General features: G+C 30.6%; 1 protein-coding gene across 1 annotated transcript in view; it reads left to right on the forward strand.

Annotated features, from left to right (window-relative positions):
- LOC132920295 (uncharacterized) overlaps window positions 1-19,493 on the forward strand; it is a 58,772-nt gene extending 39,279 nt beyond the window's left edge. Inside the window, exons 3-5 of the mRNA XM_060982568.1 lie at window positions 7,024-7,234; window positions 9,124-9,285; window positions 17,278-19,493. Of these exons, the coding sequence (XP_060838551.1) occupies window positions 7,024-7,234; window positions 9,124-9,285; window positions 17,278-18,518 (1,614 nt within the window). The 3' untranslated portion in view covers window positions 18,519-19,493. The remainder of the gene's footprint in view (window positions 1-7,023; window positions 7,235-9,123; window positions 9,286-17,277) is intronic.
- Window positions 19,494-25,551: the final 6,058 nt, after the last annotated feature.

Consider the following 25,551-nt stretch of genomic DNA (forward strand, 5'->3'; position numbering starts at 1 on the left):
TTAAAATAAATGTCTTTGATAGTAAATTTACGTAAAAGTGTAATAAACTGTTAAATAAAAATTAACTGTGCATATTGTAGTTACAGATACGAAATAGTTTGATTGAGAATTAACTTAATTCAACCACAGTTAAGTCACTATTGTTAAAGTTGTAAAACTCATGAGTTGATACAAATAAGAAATTAAATCACGTAAGATGACGTGCAGGTACTAGAACTTTATATCGTTTATTTTTTGTAAATACCAATAGATATTTTGTTTTGAACGAAGTCATAATCATTCTGTCAAAAATCAATATATCATAGCCGATATGACATTGTAATTTTCTTACTACATAAGAATAAATAAAATTCAAGCAATTGTCCTTACAACAATATGATATATTGTTCGATTCTTACGTCAACTATCGTGACTGACAAACGGCAGGTGACTATATCATAATAAGTTTGCGAACTCTATAATGTTGAAGTTTTACGTGGGCTTTATTATAAAAACAAAAATCAATTTCGTGTGATATTATATAATTACTCACTCAAATATATCACTAGAGTTGTATAATATGAATAATATAAGCATCATAGAGTTAATTCGGTAGGTATAGAACACAACCGCAACAGAAAATATGCACAGTGAATATAAATTTATTATTACCTATATATTATCTAGTAACACGTGAGTATCTATACTATCTACATATAATGTTAGGTTTCTATACATTATTATAAAACACCATATACGTCTTATTTTATTCATCACATTAATTATTTTTGTTTCTATGGTTACTACTTTACTTCCAATATCATTGTTGATTTTATGTAAGTTGGTGTAAAGATATTTTGTTTAACCAATATTATACAATGTACACTTTAAATTCGAATTAGTATGATATTTAATGAAATTGTCTTTGATATACAAGAAATAATTCATCAAATTTGATTCAAAATAAGACATTTTTAAATATACAGAAAAGTCTTATTTTGAAAAAAATTTAATTTTAATAAATACGTACATATTAATAAAAGAATGATAAAAGGTTAGATGAGCATGGTTGTTGAATCTCTGTATATACTATATATATTTTAATAAAACATTCTATCTTATATATCTAGTTGATATATTTTTTAATTTTCTATACATTTTATTAGTTTTCCTTTAGTTAGAATTAAATTTAAAATTTAACATTCCTATCGTATTTCGTTTTGTAATATAACATTTTATTATTCTGTGATTAATTTTATTTTACAGATTTATATAATTTATCGCGTTATATATTCACGATTTTCTATACTTACTGAGATATCAAAATACGTTTTTTTCTCGCGAATTTGAGAAGACAGATTTTCTTATGTAAAAATTGGCTTGTCTAAATATCTATGCAGTTATATGACACATGAAACGGTTAAAGTGGAATTGATTTTTGTACACACAAACGCGTGCGTGGGAGAATAAATTACCCATCTAAATAGCGTCGTGGGATTTAAATATTGTTTTGATCTTGAGCCTGAAGGTGCAGGTTATTAACACTCGAGTAGGTACCATAAACATTTATAAATTTATAATATACATAGATATCATATTTTAATAACATCTAAAACTGAACATCCATATTATTTAAGTTGAGAACCTCCAAACGCAGTTTTCGTAAACAAAATATGTATAGTCTATTAAATTAATATGATAATATTATTATTATGTCTTGATGCGTTACTCACAATTTTGTTGCTATACCTTCCAAAATCGATTTTGCGAGATGGATAAAAACGTCTTCATAGTACACCTACACGTTCGAATATACATATATATATATATATACTCGTATGTACATTTAACCCTCTCGTTATCGTATATAAGTAATTTTATCGAGCAGCTCATTTAAATGACGTTTAATGACGGCTCCGTTCGATCGTGAATAGACGTTGCGAGAAAATAAGTGCTGAGTTTTCCGCTAGCCAAGACGAATTATATAATATTATAACGACGTCGCTATTATTTAAAGGCGCGCGCGTTTACACCCGAGGCTGTATTATGCATTCGCGACGTCAAGTACCTATAAAATCGTTTGACACGGGTCCGTCTTTTGTGCGTCATTGTGATAGTGTTTGTGATTAATGTGCGGGGCGACCGTCGGCGACGTTTCCACATTATATTATATAGGTACAATAATATAGTACTAGTCATATATTATACCTGAATAGTGTGTGTATGTATGAAATACGCCATGTCCTTAGCGCGCGCGCCACAGATGTCTGTGAGCTAAAGCTTTTTATTGTTCCGACCGCGGTCACGCGTTGACCTGCAACCACCGCGCCACAGTGATATTATTTTTCTTACGCCTTTGCGTTTGAATTTCTTTCAGCAGCACCGCCACGACTCGTGTAGATCGTATACAAATAAACGATCGACACGATCTCTGCAGGATTACAGTCACCCCTCTCCCTCGATCCAAAAACTCCAACAAGTCCTGTTTTAATTATTCTATCATTTCTTACTATGACTCGGAAGACAGGTTTTCGCAGCAGTATAATACCTATTGATATTAAATTCATAAAATATAATACATATATACATATATTATGAAATTATGTACACGTTATAAACATATAATAATATTTTGTGTACACACACGACTGCAGATACACCGGTTGGCTGTGCGTGTTTCTTGAAGCAAAATCCAATTTTACGCATTTTTAGTTTGCTTTTTCCATCTCTTCTCTCATTTACTCACTCTCTCTTTATCTCCTAAATGTCATCGCATGGTGTTGTGTATTTGTATGACTTGTATTATGTGTACACGTCTTTCTCGTGTATTTTATTCCACTCAACATCGCGTTATTCCCGTTAAAACGGCCGTATATACTTTTTTGTCTTTATTACTTGACGTCCGAAACAAATTTTTCCTCTGCATGTAGTTACATCATTATTATATTGTTTCTCGTCTCAATATAAATACACAGTTATACAGATGTCATATTATACATGTTATATGTTATACACTGCACTAACATACCATATAATGTAAATTTTCTCTCCGTCCGCTATCGCGTGTGTTACGATATGCCGGTTATTATTTTATAATATATTATTATTATTGGAAGTATAGGTATATATAATAATGTATTATGTATATATTCCTATACCACAAATACAGAATATATTATACTCGAATGCACGTGGACTTTGTCACTAATTACTGTCATTGAACAAAAATGAAAATTCAAGAAAAATTATGGCGAGATGATCAATTCTTTTATTGTATTATATATATATATATAATATCACCTTATTATAATAGTTATAACGTCCGTGATATTTAGGTAGTATGCCTTCGAGGCCTTAAAAGTATTATGTATGTATATATATATATATATATATATTATTTTATGTAAACCTGCGTAAGAGATAGATAGATATATAGATAGAGAGATAGGAAAAAGAAAGAAAGATATAAAAGCATCTCAAAAATAATAAATGGTAATTCGGCGGCATATTTAAACGAATAGACGCGGCACACATACGTGGCCCGTAGAAAGAAAACGTTTAATATTTAATAGGAGGCAATTTACTGTGTATACATACCTATTATAATATATAAAATACGTATACGTATACGTATACCTATGTTCGTGCGCGTGTGTATAATAGACGTGCCGCTGTAGCAGCAGCATCAGACGATAGATACGCACGAGAAGAACAATTTCTCTGCGATATTATCGAAAACAATTTTTTTTATAATAATAATAATAATAATAGTCGCGTTTCATGTAATATAACATATAAGTATATACTATATACAGTATTCTGTACTTACGCATTCAATGTATAGCACGCGAATAATAAATCATAAATCAAATCGCAATGGGTCGTCTGCAGTCCAGAAGGCCGGAAAACTATTTTCGAAATCACTTATATTACTATATAATATTACACATTTTATGGATGTCTGAAATTCTGAATATGTGCGTAGTAGACGGCAAATGACGTCTATATAATATTACTGTATATTAATATAGTATATAAGTACATAAATACTTTATTATGCACCATTACATAGTTTATAGTATTTCTAATATATTGTATTATATATATTATACATAATACTAGGTTGATAAGTATCCTGTCACTATATAGTATACAAAATATGGGTGGTTGTCTCAGAGTGTATATTAAAATATAAAACATTATTTATCATTTTATTACCGTATACCTACAGATGTGTTGAAGATTTTTTGTAATAATATGTCGGGTAGTGTAATCTATTGTAATCAAATTAGTCAATTACATCGTCTATACGAAGTATAGTTGGTTATTATATTATATTATGAACGTTCGGAATTTCATAATTATTATTATTATCAATGTGGTTTATTTGAATTTCATGTTTAACGAAACAACAACCGCAATATATAATATTATGTTTGTAAAAATTACACAGGCATGAATATTTTTTATTTCTATATTTCTGTTGTTGTTGTTTAATATTTCATCGTGTCGAAAACAATAAAAAAAAAAAAATGGAATTTTTTCATTGATATTTTAGGCATATGGCTTTTCTTAAAAATGTCTATAATGTTTATCTAGAAATTAGCGGGTTTTTATTTCATTAAAATAGTTTTAAAGTTTAATTTACTTAAAATAAAACAAACATTATTTTTATTTATCAGGAAGTTAAGTTCAAAAATATTATTTTATGATTATTATAGCTAATATAATGAATAATTAGTTATTGTTTAACATAGGTTTTTCAATTTTAATTACGATATATTCATTACTTTTTTAACAATATTACAGTTACCATCAAATTATATTTATATATATATATATATAAAAACATAATTAACGACAATAGACTAGTATTTTTGTAAAATTACGTTTTCCTAATTAACAATGTCGCCACTGCGAATTATAATAATTTGTATAATTAATACAAAGACGTTATGTAGATATATCGGTTGAATTTTATCAGTACTGTAAAAACTAGGCGTGCGCAAGGTGTGTACTATGTATACAATATATTGCACATGGGCCTTGGCCGTTGGGTACAGCATGGCGTATCAAATTGGACTTGCTACAGTCTTAAAAAGGCCTCGAATTGACATAGTAATTGACATCAATTATAACACGGACAAAATTATGATAAAACACACAAGTATTGTAAGAACTATATTCCTAACAAAATAGACACTAATATTTAAAATCACAAATGTTAGTACATACGTACATTACATAGTTTTGAGAAAAAATGTCAAACTTTGTATAGAGTACTTTTTTTTATCAATAAATTACATTTTTAAATAAAATATTTAAAGCTGATAACTATTCTACAAACAAATTTAAAGTAATAATTCACATCAAGTTTGCATAACTGCATAAGTTACATAATTGCAGGGTGACTTCCTCACACACACCTCCTGGCTCCTTCCCATATCACATTTATTTATGTTTGTACAGATTAACGTATTTTCAATAAAAAAAAAAGTAACAAGCTTTAAAATTAATTGTACAATAGTACGATGTGTATAAAAGAGCAGCAAAGCATTATTTCACGAAAATAATTAGATGAACAATTTTCATTTTTTAAACTAAATATTATTTGTATATGTTATTTATTATTATTTATCACAAAATAATTTTATTCTCGCATAACCACAATAATAATATTATTACATTAATAAACCTGTGCATCCTAAAAAATATTTACTAATAATAGTTTTGATTATTGTTATAATTAACTAAAAATATATTACCTACGTTAATTTTCATTATATAAAATTTACAAGCATTGCTGTTCATCCCATCTCGCAATTATAGCAGTATACTTCGGTTAATTTTACATCAGTCTTTCAAAATTAAATATCCACCTCGGCAATAATCCCAAATAACGTCTTTACATGTGACAAACGACAGTGTTGCATATTATCTTATAGTTAACCCAACTTGAAATTCAGAATTGACAATATCATTCCTTAAATCCTATAAATGCTAAAAGCATAATATTATTATACTAGTATTAAAGAAAATTGTTTTCTAGCACAAGATATTTGGAATTTTTTAAATTATGATTTTAATGATATAATTGGAATTTAATCTCCTTAGATTTTTTGGTCCAGTATATTTAAGAAAAGAGTTGCGATATTATTTATAGATTGGTTTATTTGCTTAGATGCGCTCAATTTGTGCATGTCCTGTTATGAATCTTTCTAAAAGATCGTTGTTTTTAATTCATTTAAATATACATAATAGTTACTATATTTTATTAAATAACAATTTATTTATGTGTTTTTATAAACATTTAGATTTATTTTTATATTTTCTAAACTATTAATGAACCTAAATATAAAAACTTTCTCAAAAAAGACATTATTGAATCTATGCACTTTCAGACTATTATCACAATTATATATTTTAAGTTTTAAAATCAGTTCAGTAGATTAAGTGGAGATAGCTTTAATACGTTGGAGATAGAAGGTCTTCGATTTTGCTCTGCCACAATAATTGACAATTATTTCATGTAAAAATTATTAACTAAAATATTTTATTTTTGTCGTTGTGCTTAATTTGTTTGAAAGAGAAATATATACCTTTACACAAATATAAAATATTATGCCCAAATTTAAGTCTAAATTACAATAAATGCTTAAAAACCGTATTCGAATATGTTACAAGACGACTTTGGGTTTAGGTTATCGGAAAAACACAATGATAATATCTAGGTTAGATGTTTACTCGAAACATGTAAGGTTTGTTGCAGTAGAAAAAGTATAGAAATATATAATTTCCTATTGTGTGTAAGTGAAATCATATAAATGTTTAATAATATAAATATATTATCATTATTTGGACGTATATAGGTAGTATTGAAATACAATTATTAAAATTTAACATATTAAATGTCATACCGAATTACCAATCAGTTTTTATATAAATATAATATAATATCTACCTCTAGATTTTAAAGTATCATAATATATTATATTATATTAACTGCAATCGATCATTCTAACGGAGAAATTCGATGCATTACAGGTACTGATGGCTTCCGAACATTTCATACCTTCAAAGTTTGTGTTTTCTGCTGATTATGCACCCGTGGTAAAAAATTTACCAATGCTGGCGGCGCTGGCCGAAGCGTGTTTGTGGCCAGTAGTATTACTCCTGTTCGACGACCAGTTCGTGCCCCGGCTATCAAACTTGTACCGGAGACGAAGTGTTTCAGATCGGGCTAAGCCCCCTCAAGGTAAATAAATGCATTTAGTTTTTATCACCGTCAACGTGGTTTTCGTACACGCATCACTTATCCAAATACCATATATTATATTAAACCATGTTTATAATGTGTATGCAATATGCATATTATAATCATTCAGTTTCGTATACACCGAGTAAGGTGAGTGTTGTCAGATTCTACTCTATCTTCTGGTTAACTTAATTTAGTTTTTAATATAATTAATTAATATAAAAAATCAATAATAATACAATTTTGAAAATCAGTGCCCCTATACATTTATAGACTTAACTTAAATATGTTACATCTGAGCATATATAAAATAATAATATTATGTAGGTACATACGCGAATGCGTAAAATGCAAATTGAAAAAATCGTTTGCTTGAATATTTATTTGATTTTGACTCTTTTCTGAAATGGAAATACGATGATATTTTAATATTATAGAATTACTATAATATATTTTATATATTTCTCATTTTGATGACATTTTTACATATACGTGTTATGATTGGAAATATATCATTCATAAATAATAATATTGAGGTACATATTTTAAATTGTTATCTATACACCTAAATATATTACGACATTACGTGTTATCTGCTTCAAATGCAAAATTGAATTTTATTTTATTTTGTGTTTTTAATAATCTTCATCGTACATTTTATATATTTGTTTAATATAAATCATCATACAAAATGTAAAATTTTCTATAGTGTAATTTTATTTATTTCATGTTTTCTCGAATACTGGATATCTATTTTAAAAAAGTAGTTTCTATAAATATCGTATTTAAACTAAACAATAGCGATACATTTAATTGCAATTATTTTATTTTTATAATAACGACGATGAATAAATTATACCGATAAAATTATATATTTTAAAATAAAAACAGAATTTACAATAGCTGCTATTTTGACAATTGAAACCGAAAGCTATATACTCTATACCTATACTGCATATTTTCATATTATATTATTGATTCAATATAATATGCCATGTTGACTATTTATCGCTTAAGAATTAAATCGTTTTTCGTTTTCCATTTATTCAATATTTCATCTTTTAGTGAAAAATTCGTGACTGCTGTCCGCCTTTGTATTTTTAAGAAAAATACTACGATCATAACTTTGAAGAATAAAGGTCGTTTGAACGAACACATTTAAGTTATAACATTGAGAGTATATAATATTATACATATATACAATTATAAATGGTATATGATATATTTGCTGAAATTGTTCCAAGCGTAACCTACTGTCGTATCCCGAAAAATCGGAAATGAGAATGATATATATATTTTATTCCTGCAGTGCAGCAAATATGTTGCTTCTGAAATTCTACAGAAGAATAAGTGTTACTCCATTCTTCACCGTATATATATTCAACGAATCGACCGAGTACGGGTGGTGGTGAATTGTTATATACTATATACATATACAGGGTGTCAGGGTGAGAGTAATGTAAACACCATTAGTCATTATACACGTTGGTGTGCTACTGTTACATTAAAAACATTTAAGCCTGTAATATATAAACTTCGTATAAACAGGGAACCGATTCTCAAAATAAATCGAAAATGATATGTTGTACAGACTGATTAATCAACCATGTGAAACATGACCAGTTCATGTAGAATATATACGTCATTCGAATAGTAGAATAGTAGTACATTTAAACATATTAATATATAAAATCATATATCAAAGTCGGAAATTCTATTTTAACGAAATTCTTTACTCGACAAATAGAATTATACTTATTATATTTTTCTGAAATCTGGTTTATTATTATTATTATTATTATTATATTAAATCAATCACACCGTGAAAACAATAAAAATGTATTAATATTTTATAAATTTCGTCTAACATGCGTGGCGTGCGTTTGCAGGTTTACACGGCAAGTTTCGCCCGTACAACGGTTCGTTGCAAGATGCCCGGAGGCCTCCGCCGCCTTCCAGTGGTGGCGAAGCGGTCAGATTTCCCATCACCAACGGATCTTTGTTCGCCAGCTTGGACGGCAGAGTTCCGGTTCTGCACAACTACAGACGAGGTTCGTATATATTCACTCTCTCTCTTTCACATACACACACACACACACACACACACACACACACACACATACACACACACACACACACACACACACACACACACACACACACACACACACACACACACACACACACACACACACACACACACACATATTTATTCATAATACTCTCTCGACAGATGGTTTAAGAACATATAAATTAATTTTAAAATATTTAAATATGAATTAAATATACCTAATAAAACGAAAAAATATCCGATAAAACCTGAAAAGAGCAGTTATATTTCGAGTTTAAAAGAAAAATATTCTTTTTTAAGTTACTGTTAAAACAAGATTAAATAAAATAAAACTATAAAATATTTGTTTCAACGAAAATATCATTTTTTTTCAATATATTATTATTTATAATATATATTTCCAATTACAACGGTAAACATTTTATAAAAAAAAAACTATTGGAACGTAAAAATCAAAATTTTAATATCTTACGATTGCAACACTACTGCTATAAATATATTTTTATTTATTAAAACGTACTTAATAGTTTAAGATCCATATTAAAGATAAAAATGCAGAAAATCATAAACATTCCGTAGTCTTTATGTATTTTTTAATAGAAAACAATTAAACGCCCAGCGCATTAATAAATATATAGTTCACTGTTCATGGTTCACCCATCATGATAGTGATGCAGCTAATTTTTTCACCTGTTCGGTTATATTTATTTGAACCGCAGCGAATTTATATTAAATACCACAGATACTATAACGTATAGTGTATACTATAATAATATTTTTGGTGACATAATACTAGACAATACTCGTATTATTATGACTTTACAGGTTCTAGATATGTCTAGGTCGCGCGGTTGTTCCTACACGATATATTATAATAACTATATAATGCACGGCGACGGTTTTTAATTTATGCACACTACACTGCAGTTTTTTTGACAATATATGTACCGCAATAAATAATAATATTTTTCGTCGATACACAGTTGCGTGAATTGGCTCGACTCCGTAACGACCGTCCATTTCTGTTTACGTCGTGTTTTATGTGTATCGATGTACGCGCACTATACGGGATTGGGATATCTGTCCGAAGTGCGTACAATATATTATATTATATATAATATATTATATTATCGGATTTTGTTTTGCGCCCATAACGTTTAGTGTCGCCAGACAGACCAGTGTCCACTCGCGAATACCCGATCGTAAAATCTCGTATCCATATCTTCGGTGTATGTGTGTATAACAACAAAATAATAATAATAACGTACATAATATAATATACGAGTACATGACGATAATAATAATATTGTATGCGTGTCGGGTCTGTCTGGAACTGCGCATCACATGTGCGACTTTCTCAAATAACATATTCACACACGGATAAACGGGCGTGTAGGCTGCAGGTACGCGTTATATTTTATACATATTCCGGAATTCACCTCGTAATAATATATATATACGCGTCATGTTATTATTATTATTATTATTGTATTATCTACGACTGCTGCCGCCCAATGCCGGTCATACATAATATATATATATAATGTAATACCGAAAAAACACGATATATATATATATGCCCCGACGTGTGTGCATGTGTATAATAAAATTTCTACAAGGTAAAAAAATAAATAATAATAAAAATCTGACAAATTTTATAAATCGTACGTTGTCGTGACAATGCGGCAGCGACACGAAAATGTCGACAAAATGTTATAAAATATTCACATTGAATATTGTGCGCTCTTTTTCTCGTTCACTTCGGCGACGGCAGAATTTCTCGGTAAAAACGAATAGACATTTTCACCACTCTGACTTGCCATTCGTCGCGCGCCGCACGCCTTCTTATTATGCACCTCGCTAGTTCGCAATGGCTTTTAATAAATAATAATATAATAAAAGTAACATTATATCGTTGCAGTATACAACACAATAATAATATCATGTGTTGAGTACCTATATAAACAGCAAAACTCTAGATTTTCTTTTCCGCGAGAAAAGATTCAGGACCGGTTTCTCCCAACGCTGCAACGCAACATCATATTACGCCGCGCGGTCTCTTTGGTCCCTGTCAGATACGGGCAAATCACCTCATATCTGACTCGAGTTAGTACGTGATCGTTACGATATTTTGTTTGTACGTACAACGCACAAGGCACATTTTCAAAACTGATTTCAAACAGATACACGCAACGCACTAGGCGTACACATCAAGTACGTGCCACGTGCGTGATATTATCAACTTACTCATTGTTTAAACAGCAATAATAAGCGAGTCATAATAAAACTATAGGTTTCCACGAATTTAACAAGAGGTTACACTCATTTTCCAAGTAAATTCTTGCAAAAGTTGTGGTCTATTTAATTAGCTATTTTAAACATTATTAATGTTACTACAAATAAAAAAAAAATTATCCAAATTTTTATTATGTTAGACATCTAAAAAATTAATCAAACGTAGTTTTATTTAAAATATTTAAAGTCAATTATTTAGAAAATTAAGAAAAAATCGTTTAGAAAATATAATTTTTGATTTATTGGTATCAATACAATTATTATTTTTTTATTTAACAATAAATTAATAATTTAGTCAATTACATTTAAAATTTAAAGATACACTAAATTTATAAATATATAATATATTATGTAAATAATTAGAGACTGATTTTAGTATTATAGTCACTATTGACACTGTTAGTATTTTATAGTAATAAGTTCAATATCTTCTGATAACCATTAAAAACTACTAACAATTAGTTTACAACTATGTTTTATAATAAAATTTAGGAAAAATTCGCAAATTTTGAATACATTTCATATGTTTAGATGATGATTTAATTAATTATATTCCAATAAATTCATATAACATATTATATAATATTATATAATATTGTATTTATAATACAATAATTGTAATAATTTATTATTTACATTATTGTTTTTCTTAGTACTTACAACCAAATACATGTACCAATCTTTTTAATTCGTTTTAAATTTGATTAAATCACGTTTAAAAACGGTTTTTTTTAAATATTTGGAAAAAAAACTTGTTTTAACAAAAAAAAAAAAAACGTTTAAATCGATTAAAACCGTTGTCTTGTATTATATTTTTATAAAAAACATGTTATTTGAACATGTATGTTACATCAATATTATTTTTGAAAACATCAAAAATTTCCTTGAAATATTATTGTAGTTATTTAAATATTGATGACCTCGCACAGTCGAGCGGTTGTTCGATACGACCGTGTATTATACGCGAATAATATGCGATATTCGTATAATAGGTAACTGTAAATATTTTCTTTAACGTGTTATCATTATTACCGTCATCGTCATCACAATCATCATAATAATCATCATCATTCGTCGTTGTCATCGTCGTTTTCTTTGCCTTGGCAAATATTAACGACGCGGGCCACGATGATATATATATTATGAACGTCGCGCGTATTATAAATAGATGGCACCTTACCATATTGTATACCTACATACCTGCAGCCTGCCTACCTCGTCGCCGTATAATATCCAACAAAGTCGTATTATAATGCGGTCGTGTCGCCAAAACAAAAAACGTGTCGCGCGATCGTGAAAAACCGAAAATTCTACACGCACAACACAAGCTAGCGCGCGTATGACAATAATAATATTTTATTGTAAAGCATACACGCGGGCGCAGTCGTTAAAAAATATAATATTTAATATTATTGTGCGTGCGCGTAAATATTAGGTATATTATTATTATTATTATTATAAGATTGTGCGCGCCTTTATAACATAATAATACCGTTGCGCGTTATTCCGTTCAGGTCTTCGGCGCGCCGCTGCGACGCGTCTCGAATTCCGTGTGTGTATATTTTTACGACAATATTTTAAACCTGCCTACCTACCATAGGCGTGCGCAGATTTTTTTCGCGGGGGATGCCAATATATTTAAAAACAATTCAATTTTTATCTCCTTTCAAAAAAACATAAATAAGGATTTAAAAAAAAAAAAATGTATTACATAACTACAATGTTCTCTCAAAATAATAGTTAATATAAGTAAAAAATATAATTTTAACTTTGCATTTTATTACTAATGTTAATATGAATTTAATTTATGTAATACTTTATTATAGTTCTAATCTTCTGTTAAAAGTTTTTTATAAATAAAAACGTTTGTAAACGCCTAACTAAAAAGTAAAAACAAAAAACAAGCTGGCTTCGCAGACCCGCAGTGGATGCCATGGCATACCTGGCATCTTCCCTGCGCACGCCTATGCTACTTACCTAGATATGTTAGTTTTTTTTACGTGAATATGTTTAGCTAGTTAGTGAAACACCGTGTTTGCGATTATTACGGTTCGCGTGTTCAGGTCTTCGATCTGTTTACCAACGTGTCTCTCCGGTCGTCGCGTCGTTGCGCCATCATTATGCAAACTGCAATTTTCCGTCGTCGACGAAGTACCTACAACGATATTAGAATAATATACCATTATAAAATAATTATAAATAATAATAATAATATACTATATAGTTTTCTTATGGTTATTGACACAGTGTTTTCATGACGTGTATATAATATACTTCTGCCAGAGTGTCGTATACAATATCATCGTTATTATTATTTATTTATTTATAAAATTTTACTGGTTCGTTTTTCGCTTATTTTTTTAAAATCCAATTACTGTTAACGAAAAAAATACTCCTACGAAACAAAAACGCCGTCGTGTCGAGACCCATTGACAATATGCGTATATCGCACATAAAAGTATATAATATTTACATTATGAATTTTTCTCTCCGTCAGTACCGCTATTAAATTTAAAAGTACCTAATACAAAAACAACGACACGAGTTTGTAACGTTGTTGTAGGAGTTTTATTTCTTACCAACGCAGCACCGCGTGTAGATAATCACAACGCGTGTGTGTTTATAGGTAAATCAGCTATACAACACACGGGTACGACCACCACTCGAGTAAATCGGCGTGAAATTCGTTTTTAAACGTAGTCGATTATAATATAATCTGGTTATGTATATCTATTCCTTTTTTAGAATAACTCGATGAATTTAATATTAGTCGACAGCTGTAGGTTCGTAGTACAATATTATAATAATATACAACTAATGACACTAATACTGTTAGATTATCGTTTAAATTTTAAGCGGTCACGAGAGACTCGTTGGTTGAATTTCGATTATTTTTGCCGACTTAAAGTCTTCTCGTTGATAGTTAAATACCTACTATGATCCATAAACAATTAATAATATGTACTCGCGGGCGAGGAACGGCTAACTGCAAACCGTAAATGAATTTCAATTGTTTTTTGAAGATAATAAAAATCATCTCGTCTCTATCTATACCTACATAAAATACATTAAACTATAAAATACATTATAGAATGTAATAACTAATAACGGACCTATTTAAAAAAAAAATATTATATTATTTTATATTTTTGATAGTTATACCTATAAAATATATAGTACACGCACAGAGAGCGCGTAATTATCACGTCCTTCGTGCCGAATACATACCAATTCAATATATAGTTATAATATTATTATATCGTATTAAAGTAATATACAAACAATAGGCTTCTCGCGATTGTAAAATATAATATGAAATATAGAGGAAAAAAATATCCAAAGAACGAATTAATAGCGACGTGATTTGGGCACATCGAGGGCCGTTGGAATATTTATTAAATTTTGCTCGTGTCCAATGCAATTCCAAGCCGGCGCCGAGCGTGTAACACGACGTCCACCAAACATAATTATTATATATATATATATATATATATTAAATCACCGCGTTTTTTCATCATCTATATAACAGTATATTATTATTATTATTATGATCACGGCGGCGTTGACGTTTGACCGTGCACCGTAACCCAACAATATAATAATAATAATATTGTCTATGTATATACTATATATACGCATTCGAGTATTTATTTTATTGCCGATTATTAGAGCTAACCTATTAGTTATTACCTACTATGTACAAATTATAAAATTATATTGTATAATACGGGTCACAGGGCTAAAAATCGTGTGTTGGCAATAAAAGACAGCGGGTATAATATCCTATGACACACTTTGTAAAAAAAATGAAGTATTACATTTTACATGGGTATAAAATATACAGAATTATAATTGAGAAAGCGCGTGGTAACATTATAATATATTGTTATGTTTATATTGTCTAAGAAATGTAGTTTTAATTTTTAATTGTATATTCTGATTTCTAAGTAAATCTATATTGGCCTTACAATGATGAGAACGTTATTCTAACTTTTTCCTCGGTGAATAATTTTCCTACCTGGAATTCGTGTAAGTCGATTGGAAATTCGAGAATTTAGTACCAACACTTTATTATTTCAAATAGGTCGTTTTTTGATTTTCTTATAAGTTTAAAGAAAAATCGCACGTGAGAAAGGTTGAGAGAATTGTCGACGGGCATTATTAATTATAATAAATTATATTTTAGGTTAAACCTTGACTGTAGACTACCCTGAGAATCATTATTATTGTAATCACAATTAATAATAATACATTGTTGGATTACGCCGATGTGAACGTATCGTTCCGACTAAACGCTCAACAGTAAACATCCATATTTTTAATAGTATATATATAGTACATTTATTTTTTATTTATGTACATATATTACGTATTGTAACGTCCCCTCTTCACCGGGCGTTCGTCTCTCGAACCCTACGGATTTAAGTTCTGTTTATTTTTTCGAGGTCTCGGGGACTCGACCTCGGTGTGTAATATTAATACTAAGAGATCAGGGTTACCTTATTGAAGTAAGCACATAGGTATAATATATATAAATATATAATATAATATATGACATATATATAAATATAAATGGTTTACCGATCCGGGTAGATGATGACGTGCCGTGAGTGTGGATCGTTGATGGGGCCGTCGGATCGTCGCGGAGTCGATGTTGCTGTTGTCGTTGTTTCCGTGTCGCACACACTCTCTTCACACACCGCCTCGGTCTTAATTATATACACCCCTGCCGTGTGCCTAAAACCCTTGGTCAGCAGTCAGCTGCGCTCGCTATTCCTCACACTCAGCATATTAGGCAGCGGGTGCCCTACTTAAGGAATAATGTACGATGCCGATAGACGGCAATAGTTACAGTATATAATGTGTAACATGTGTACATATTTAACTAAAAACGCTAAAAAAATGTTTTATTACTTGCTCAGAATATAAATACACCATATTTTCGTAGCATACTTCGTTGTAGTCGTTTTACCTACATGATATTAAACTTTAATAACTTTACCAGCACAGCCGAATACCGTTTGGAGTTTGATGTATTTGTTCCTTTATTCTCGTTGTAACCGTTTAGTCGATAATCACAGTACCACGAAATCTAACGTTTTCCACGTTATTGTTGAGTACCTATAACACACAATAACAGTATCATAAACATTACTCAGTGATATTTTGCCAATTGGTGTTTTTGTATTTAGTCTTTTTATACGTATAACAATAACACAACAAAGATATTATTTTCTCATTGAAATACATAGTCTGACATTTAATTATAATTGTTTAAGATTAAACATAACAATCTAGTGATACAGTAATATTAGTAATATGAATAAATATCAAGAGCATTTTGGAAAATAAATGAAAGAAAATCAGTTATAGGTCGGTTTGGTGTTCAGTATAGAATAGTATAGTTCACGTCATGAAGTGTATGAATGAAGATAAAGCGAAACATGCAGGTTGAAACGAGTTGAATATTGATGAAAACAATTTTTTTAATAAGTCATATTGAATATTTTTAAATAATAGATTTTTTTTCTTGTATTCAATTAATAATAATAATAATAATAATATGATAATATTTTAATCGTAAATTTTAAGATCATATTTTTGCAACCCATATTAATACACTAAAGTACCCATGTCCTATATACATTATTAATATTTGTGTCTGTTGGTTTTTCAGGCGTTAGGACGATGAGTGGCCTACTTTCTTCTCCACCACCTCCACATTTCATTCACACTGCAAACGATTCGGCTGCCGGTCACTGTTGCGAAGACGAACATCACCACCACCACGACCAACAACAACAACAACAACAACTCCACCATCGGTCACTACGGTTCGCCAACATGGTGACCGCGTCCGCAGCCATGTCGACGACGACGGTGGACGACTGCAAAACGGTGGCGGACGACTCGACGCCGGCCGACAGCCTGGACGACCAGTCGGTCATAGCCGGCGCGGCCACCGCAGTGGGTGGCGTTCAAGCGGCGGACAACCGATTGCCGCAAAACTTGCAACAGCTCCGCGAAAAACTGTACGCCCAAGACGACGACGACGACGACGAAGACGAGACGAGTTGTTGCGGCAGTGACGGTGGACGGGACGCGGACGACGACGGACGTCGGGCGGACAGGCCCGAGAAAGCAGCGGCCACGGACACGACGGCCGACGACGAAGACGATTCTTCGGACGACGGATGCGACAGGCGGGACGACTGCGACGACTGCGACGAAGAGGGCGGGTACGCCACGCTGTCCGCCCGGAGCGTGTGCTCGGCCACGACGGCGGCCAACGACGATTTCGAGTATTTCGCCGCGTCCGTCGACCGATCCGGCGGCGCCAGTCGCGACAGTCGCGGCAGTGGCGGCGGCGGTGAAGTCGTCACTGTTCCGCCGGCGTCCGACCGGTCGCCCGTCGGCGGTCGGGTCCCGTACCAGCGGGCGCCGACCAGACGTGCCAAGCACCACCAGCCGCAGCCGCAGCACCACCGGCACCACCAACACCCGCAGCCGCCGCAGTATCACCAGCAACATCACAGGCATCAAGTTCGCTCCGCGGCACCGGCCCTGCCACCCACCCCGCCCACTCCCCGCAGGCCCAAGGCCCGTCTCACGTCCGTCTTGTCTGTCGACTCGCTGGTCGCGGCACAAGCGGCTGCGGACGCCGCGGCCACCGCGGGTTATCCGCACGCCGCCAAAATGCTGCAGCAGCAGCAGCATCACCACCAGCAGCAGCAGCACCACCAGCCACAGCCGCACCACCACCAACACCACCAGGTGCACCATCATCACGGCGCCGGCGGCAGACATCGCGGTGGCTTCGGCGGCATAGCAGGTAGACGGCTGGGCGGCGGTGGCCGCGGACATCACGGCGGCAGCGTGCCCGATCTGAAACGAGTGTTTGTCACGGATTTTTTGTAAGCCGCCGTGGCCCGTCCGCGTGTTCTCGACGTCTCTCGATTTCCGGTCGCATTTGCCGGCATCCGTTTCCGTCGTATTTTTAACGGGTTTTCGGAAAAATCGTTTTTTTTTTTTAAATTTTTTATCGTGTTGACTCATCGATATTATGCATATTATAGTGCATAGTTTATTATATCTCATGCATATGCAAAACACGACGACATTAGGTCTTCATAATATATTATATGCGCGTATATATACTGTATACATGCACATTTCTGAGACACGTATTCGTATGTATATTTAGATATTTCGATAGTAATTTATTCAAACCAAAATCTGTTTTTGTGTATAAAATTATTTAAAGCGTTTGGTTAGTATTGTTTTATTTTTTTCTATTAAGATATTGGTAAGTAAATGTGCGCAAATTCAATTCGCAGTAGGAAGGTATATTATGATATACATTTACATAGCCACGTACAACACTATATTTTATCATAATTTTCGTTAGGAAATCGACCAAAGACGAAAAAAGTATATCATAATAATATGTACTTGTTATAAGTAGGGTTCTCTCACCGCAGTGTTGTACACGTGTCTAAGTCTAAAAATTCGTTTTCGTCGTTTTTCTATTCTCATACGACTAGGTATTATTATTATTATTATGGTATAATATAATATATTATATTATGTATAGAAACATTATTACATTTTTAGACTAAGATATTTTGTTTATTTTTAACACTTGGTGCCAATTTTATTGTAAGATTAAAATTTATTTATACGTTTATTATTATTATTTTGTAAATTGAACATTGTTTTGTTTTTGCTTTTTTTGAATTATTAAGATTGTACATTATATTAGTATTTATAGTGTTTCACGTTACATTGATATCAGATATTTAATGATTTTAATTTTATTATTATATTCTAAAACATTAACCAGTTTTTGTTTGATAGTCGACAATAATAAAAATGCATGTCAAATAAAAACAATTTATTTAGTCTATAACCATGTGATTTACACCCAAACCATTTTCCATTCCGATATTTAATTATCCTAATGATATTTGATTCAATAACAATTGTTTTATTTTGTTTTATGTAAAATACATTTATGACAGCCACCGTTAAAACTTTTAAATGAAAAGTAAGTATAGGTATAAAAATTACCAAATTTAATAGAATTAAAAATAAAATGTTATTATTTTCCAGACCATCGACTGTTAAGCATTGATATATTGGATTCAATTAAAATAATACATTTTTCACAAAACAAATAAATATTTAGAATTCAATACAGAACATTGATTAACAAGCGTTTAATCCAGAATAATTGTTAACACAAAAATTGTATTATAATATCGCAAGACTTAAGAAGGCAGTTAATGACTGTTACACAAATATAATACATAGCTAGGTAATAATGCATCTACCTAAATTTTTTCAATCAAACTATCCACTTAGAAAATATTAAAAATTAATATAATATGTTTCATTTAAATGGGTATTATTAAATTGTTCAGTCAAGGGTTTCTGTCGTTGCCGTGCACTTTATTGTTTGCTGGTAGAGCATTTGTCAGAAGTTAGAACTTATATAAGAGCCAAAGAAAAAAGTATACGAATTAAATTTAGAACAAAGCTAGGAGAGAGAAACAAAAAACTCGAAAGTCAATGGCAATGTGAAAACTAAATATAAGTACCTACTAAAAGTTTACGATGTAAGTTTGGAAAGACGACAAGTGTAAAGCTTAACGGTTGAAACATTGAAAACTCAAAGTTTTAGGATTTATTTCGTTTATACTGCGCAATTGAGTGATGTTATAGATAACAACATTACTAAAACAACGAAAACATTCGAATATAGACAACACTGTGTTTAATATGTAAGTATATACGATTAATATGCAAATAATTTATCTTGTATTAAGCGATTGGGATCGGTGTAAATTTGATAACAGTTATTTCATTAGTAAACTCCCAACAATTTGTTTGACTACTTAATACTTATATAGTCGCTTCAAACGGGATTAACATCAAAATTATAAATGTATAATATTGCTGTAATATATATTATACCCGTCTGAGGACTTGGAGTATCTCAGTAGATTTCATGAAAATCGATTATGTAAGTGTCAAAATTACTCGTTTTCATTACATATTGGAAATTTGTTAGTAAACTAAGCCGAATTATAACGCGAATCGTTATAAAATTGTAATTATAATATTAAATAAATATTATAAATATATAAACAGCTTAATTTAAGCGAATAAAAGAATAAAACATTTCCAATTATACTTCTATGAATTTTATTTTAACCGTGGAAAAAGTTATAGCTAAAAAACACATTCAAGTAACATAAACGCGTAAACCGGAATGTTTAATATTATTATTTAAATAAAACTATGGCGAGACACTTTCATAGTTTTATGATGTACCATGATGCCGTTAATTATTTTTTGTTATTTTCTGTTATTTTTTGTTTTGTATATAATACATAACATAATATAAATATTATAGATTATACAGTTTTTCAAATGTGTGCAGACAAAATTCGTGGTAATTGCCGATCATGTTAATTATTAACGCAATCCCCACAAATTTTTCACACGAAATTTATAATATATATCCTGTAAATATAGGTGTTCTCGGATATAGTTCATTTGAGGTATAGTGATATAAAATCACTTCACTATAACCATTACAATAAGAGCACGTTTATGAATATATTTTTTTACATAGTTATAACAATTAAAATATTAAAACAAATTGTTTACTATTATTCAATTCTTTGTTACAAAGCAAAATATAATATTTCGAAGTGATTCGATACATACATAACAATCAAATTTCGTACGTGTATAGTTAATTCGATTTTTTTTTTATTTTATAATAAATTATTATATAGTTTAAAGTTATAAGTTATAACTTTATAAGTATAGGTATTTGATGAGCAGAGAGAAATGTTATTTTAAGGGCACCTAAAAAATAGTGTCTCACTGCTCCACTAATAACTTTAAAATAAATAGTATACCATGATATTTATAATAATTATATATATTTTTTTTACCTTTTTTATATAATTATCGTGTTATTGATGTTGTTTGTAAATAGTATATATATATATATAAAACCAGTAATTGAATCTTATTTCCATGATATAGAAAGTATATAAATAATACTACTCATCCGAAATTTGATTTTTATAGAAAGAAAGACTCTGAATAATATTCCGCTTTAGAAATTAAAAATGTACGTTTCATTGAAAAAATGATAAAAATAACAAATAGTAAAAAATATTTGTTTTGTAAAAAATATTGTTTTGATTTAAATTGTTTATGTAAGAGAAATATTTTCAAAAACGTTTGTGTTTTCTGAAATACTAAGTATATTACGTCAAATAGATCACCCTGCATTTATTGGTGATTTTAGGGATTTTAGAGACTAAGCCCCTCCAAAAATCGAAAACAAATACGATTTGTTAATATAGCAAAAATCAACAATAACAACTAGATATTATGTTGTTATTATTTGGCTACAGCATATGGATAAGGCTTTATAATAAAATATTCATAATATAGTTAGATATCCCATTTATTTTAGGTACTACACTAGTTTGGTCACTGATTTTTGACGTATGTAACGTCATTTCGACTCAATAATTTCAAATATTGTTTATAATAATATGATTTTTCGTGGTAAATATATCTATAACGATACGAACGGTTATAAAGACAAATGTTATTAAACTGGAATTTTCCAATGTTACACTTTTATTTTTATATTGTTTATAATAATATCAGCTAAAAAAAAAAAATGCATCAAATTTACACGCATTGATTTGACGCACGTTCAAATGACGTGACACAATGTACCTGCAGTATATAGTAGGTTATTCCTGAATCTGAAATACATCTGAGATACAACTAGTGTAATACATAAAATAATACAAGACGTAAAGACCCCAAATAGTGTACTAGATACCTTTAAGTGTCCCTAGTCCACAAACTAATAAAAATATTATCTTGTCCTATGCGTATATTACCTCAGTGTTACCCATCAAATGTATGGTATATTGATATAAATAACGATTTAAATAAATATACATAGAAATCAAATAATTACGATCTGCATACAATTAATACCTACAATAAATACTGGACTTGAGTGTCTATTAACACTACTTCAGGTACTTTTAGAATTTATTTGTCCAGTAATGATAGGTTTAAGTATTCATTATGAAGGTCCGGAACTATTTACGTTAAAGCCCGTGTTGTGGATTGTTAAAGGAAGTGGTAGAATGAAGACTGCATACAAATGGGTTAGGACTTAGGATGAATATTATGGGCTACTGTAATTTTATTTTGTAATGAGACCACAGTAGAAGACATTTCGGAATTTTACGGTATGTAAGTAAAGTGAGATCGTTAATATGATAATTGGAATAAACCAAATGAAAACATGTTGGTCGGAAGGTCTGAAAGATACCGATATTCTATACTTTTATAGTTTTATGTATCGCATCATATATCTAGTTAGATATCGTTGGTCATCGTTGGATGGATTATTTGTTCGTAAAGAAAAGTTTTGGTATTAAGTGAGATTTACAATTTGGAAAGGTGTTGCAGTTTTTGTAAAGTTTTATGTTCGCGATTTCGCTTTTGTTTTTAAGCGGTTAGTCCGTTTAAGTCTTTTGTCAAAATAGATACCTAACTATTTATTGTCTGAGTGGAGGGAATCACGTCAATACTAAGTAGAATTGGTGCACTGGTACCGGGATTGTAGACTCGAATTAGATCTATGTTAATTGAAACTTAATAAGTATCTTCAGCGAAAGAAGCCAAAAAGGTACTAGCTGAGTGGAAAATATTAGTGGTAAATAATAAATATGTTCTATAATTTTTTTTCAGTTTATATTCACAACGTAAGTAAGTATATTAATGTATAATGGTAATAGGTGTTTAATTTAAAAATACCATATAGTATTATATCCATTCCCGATTCTCATTTTACACTCCTATATGTACAGTAAATTATTTTGAAAAAAAAATAGAAAACTAAACTCTGATGATTATTGCTAATATGGAACCCTTATTTAAACATTTGATTGTTTAGTTTAATGATGTACCGTTTCGCATTGGTATGATTTGTTAATTCGTATAACACGTAAATATAAAGCGTCCGTTTATATTATAAAAAAAAAAAAAATGAACACTGAACGAAATTTCATATACGATCAAATTTCTACATCCAACCTATATAGACATTCAGAAGTGTAATAATTATATTGTGGAGTGAACAAGGATTGGTTTAGTACTTATATACCATTATGATAGGATTTGCGCATGTAAAATTAGCGGGAGTTTTTGTAGTACTATAGATTCGATCGTGTTGTAGATCGGTGCTGTGCGTTTTTGTTCTACAGTATCTAATTATTGTAAACATATTATAATCACAGTGAAATTACATCATATCGTGCAGCATATATATATATATATATAGTAAATAGTTCCTATATATTACACGTCCTTTTAACGAACCGTAGGCTCGCGATAATGCACCTACCCATATAATATATGCAAGGGTGGGCAAGTTAATGATATTTTCTAACTCAGTTAAGTTAAATTGAAATCTAAATTAAGTTAATAGTTAAAAGTTAATTCAAAATTTTCTATCAATTGAACTAAGTTAAGAGTTAACCAAAATTTAATATTAGCTTTTTAACTCAAGTTAAGTTAGTTTAAAAAAAAAAAGTATCTGGTTTTCACATAGGTAAAATTAAAATAATCGGTACCTAAAATTGTTCATGTTATTAGACCAAAGAACTATTATTATTGTATATGTTCCAAAAGGTAACAGTACAATAGTTCACACAATTTTATTGAAATTAACTTAACTATTGTTTAAATGAAAATTAACTCAAGTTAACTAAAAGTTAATTTGAAAACTCCTTAAGTTAATAATCATAAAAAAAAAATAACTTATAAAGTTAAAAAGTTAAATTAATTTAACTTAATAACGCGTTAATGCTCAGCCTTGAATATATGTTACACCGAATGCGTATATTGAATAGGTAGGTATGCGAAAGACGCTGCAGGTGTGTTAATCGGTTGGCGCGGCAGCGGAACAGTGCGTGCCAAACGCCAGTAATCCGTATATTATGTATTTAATATACTATAATACTATATTTATAATAATATATAATAATGGCGTGCGTTTAAATAATTTTCTTTTCAGACGTTTTCTTCCGTCGTCGTTTCGATACGCGACTATAATATATCATATCGTTATCTGAGGCATTAACAGCTATTTATATTATACGCGGTACGAGTAAATTATACCTATATATTACACGTGTTACGCCCGCGCTGGGCGGTATATTGGCGGATGTACGCGAAACACTATGGTGTTGTAATAATATTCTAATCATATTGTAAATCGTTAGGAAACGATCAGAGTTTGGTTCGCGCGCGTACGAATTATAATCACGAATACGACGACGCTATACGATTGCGTTGTATATTGTCTCTTCTTGTAGGGAAGAAATAGAAAATAATAATATGACGCCTTTGTATTGTCATCGCGGATCATCGACAACGAGATATTATTATTATATTGACTCAGGTGTCATCAATCATGTATATACAACACGATCCGTGTAGTGTGTTATCGACTGCAGTTTTAAGACCAAATAAATAAAAACATTACGTTTTCCGTCGTAGTAGATATATCTACTCGATTGTGAATCGTTTTGTTTTTTCGCCAATCCAAAGTGTTCCTTCCTTAATAGATAATTAATAGGAACACCAAGTAATAAAATTACAGGTATGCATTACCATTATCATATTTATTTAATTTATCTATTTGTTTAAAATGTTTAAATTCTATCTTATTATTTTTATACTTTGTTGTTATTATATTACATCATTGACCATTTTTGTATGTGCCCGACACGAATAATAATAAATGGATAAATGTACAAGATTTATATGATCATCGCCTATATACATCTCTATTGTAGGGTTTCACGAGAGTTTAAAAATTAGTTATATT

This window comes from Rhopalosiphum padi, chromosome 2 (assembly GCF_020882245.1).
Source record: "Rhopalosiphum padi isolate XX-2018 chromosome 2, ASM2088224v1, whole genome shotgun sequence".
Lineage (NCBI taxonomy): Eukaryota > Metazoa > Arthropoda > Insecta > Hemiptera > Aphididae > Rhopalosiphum > Rhopalosiphum padi.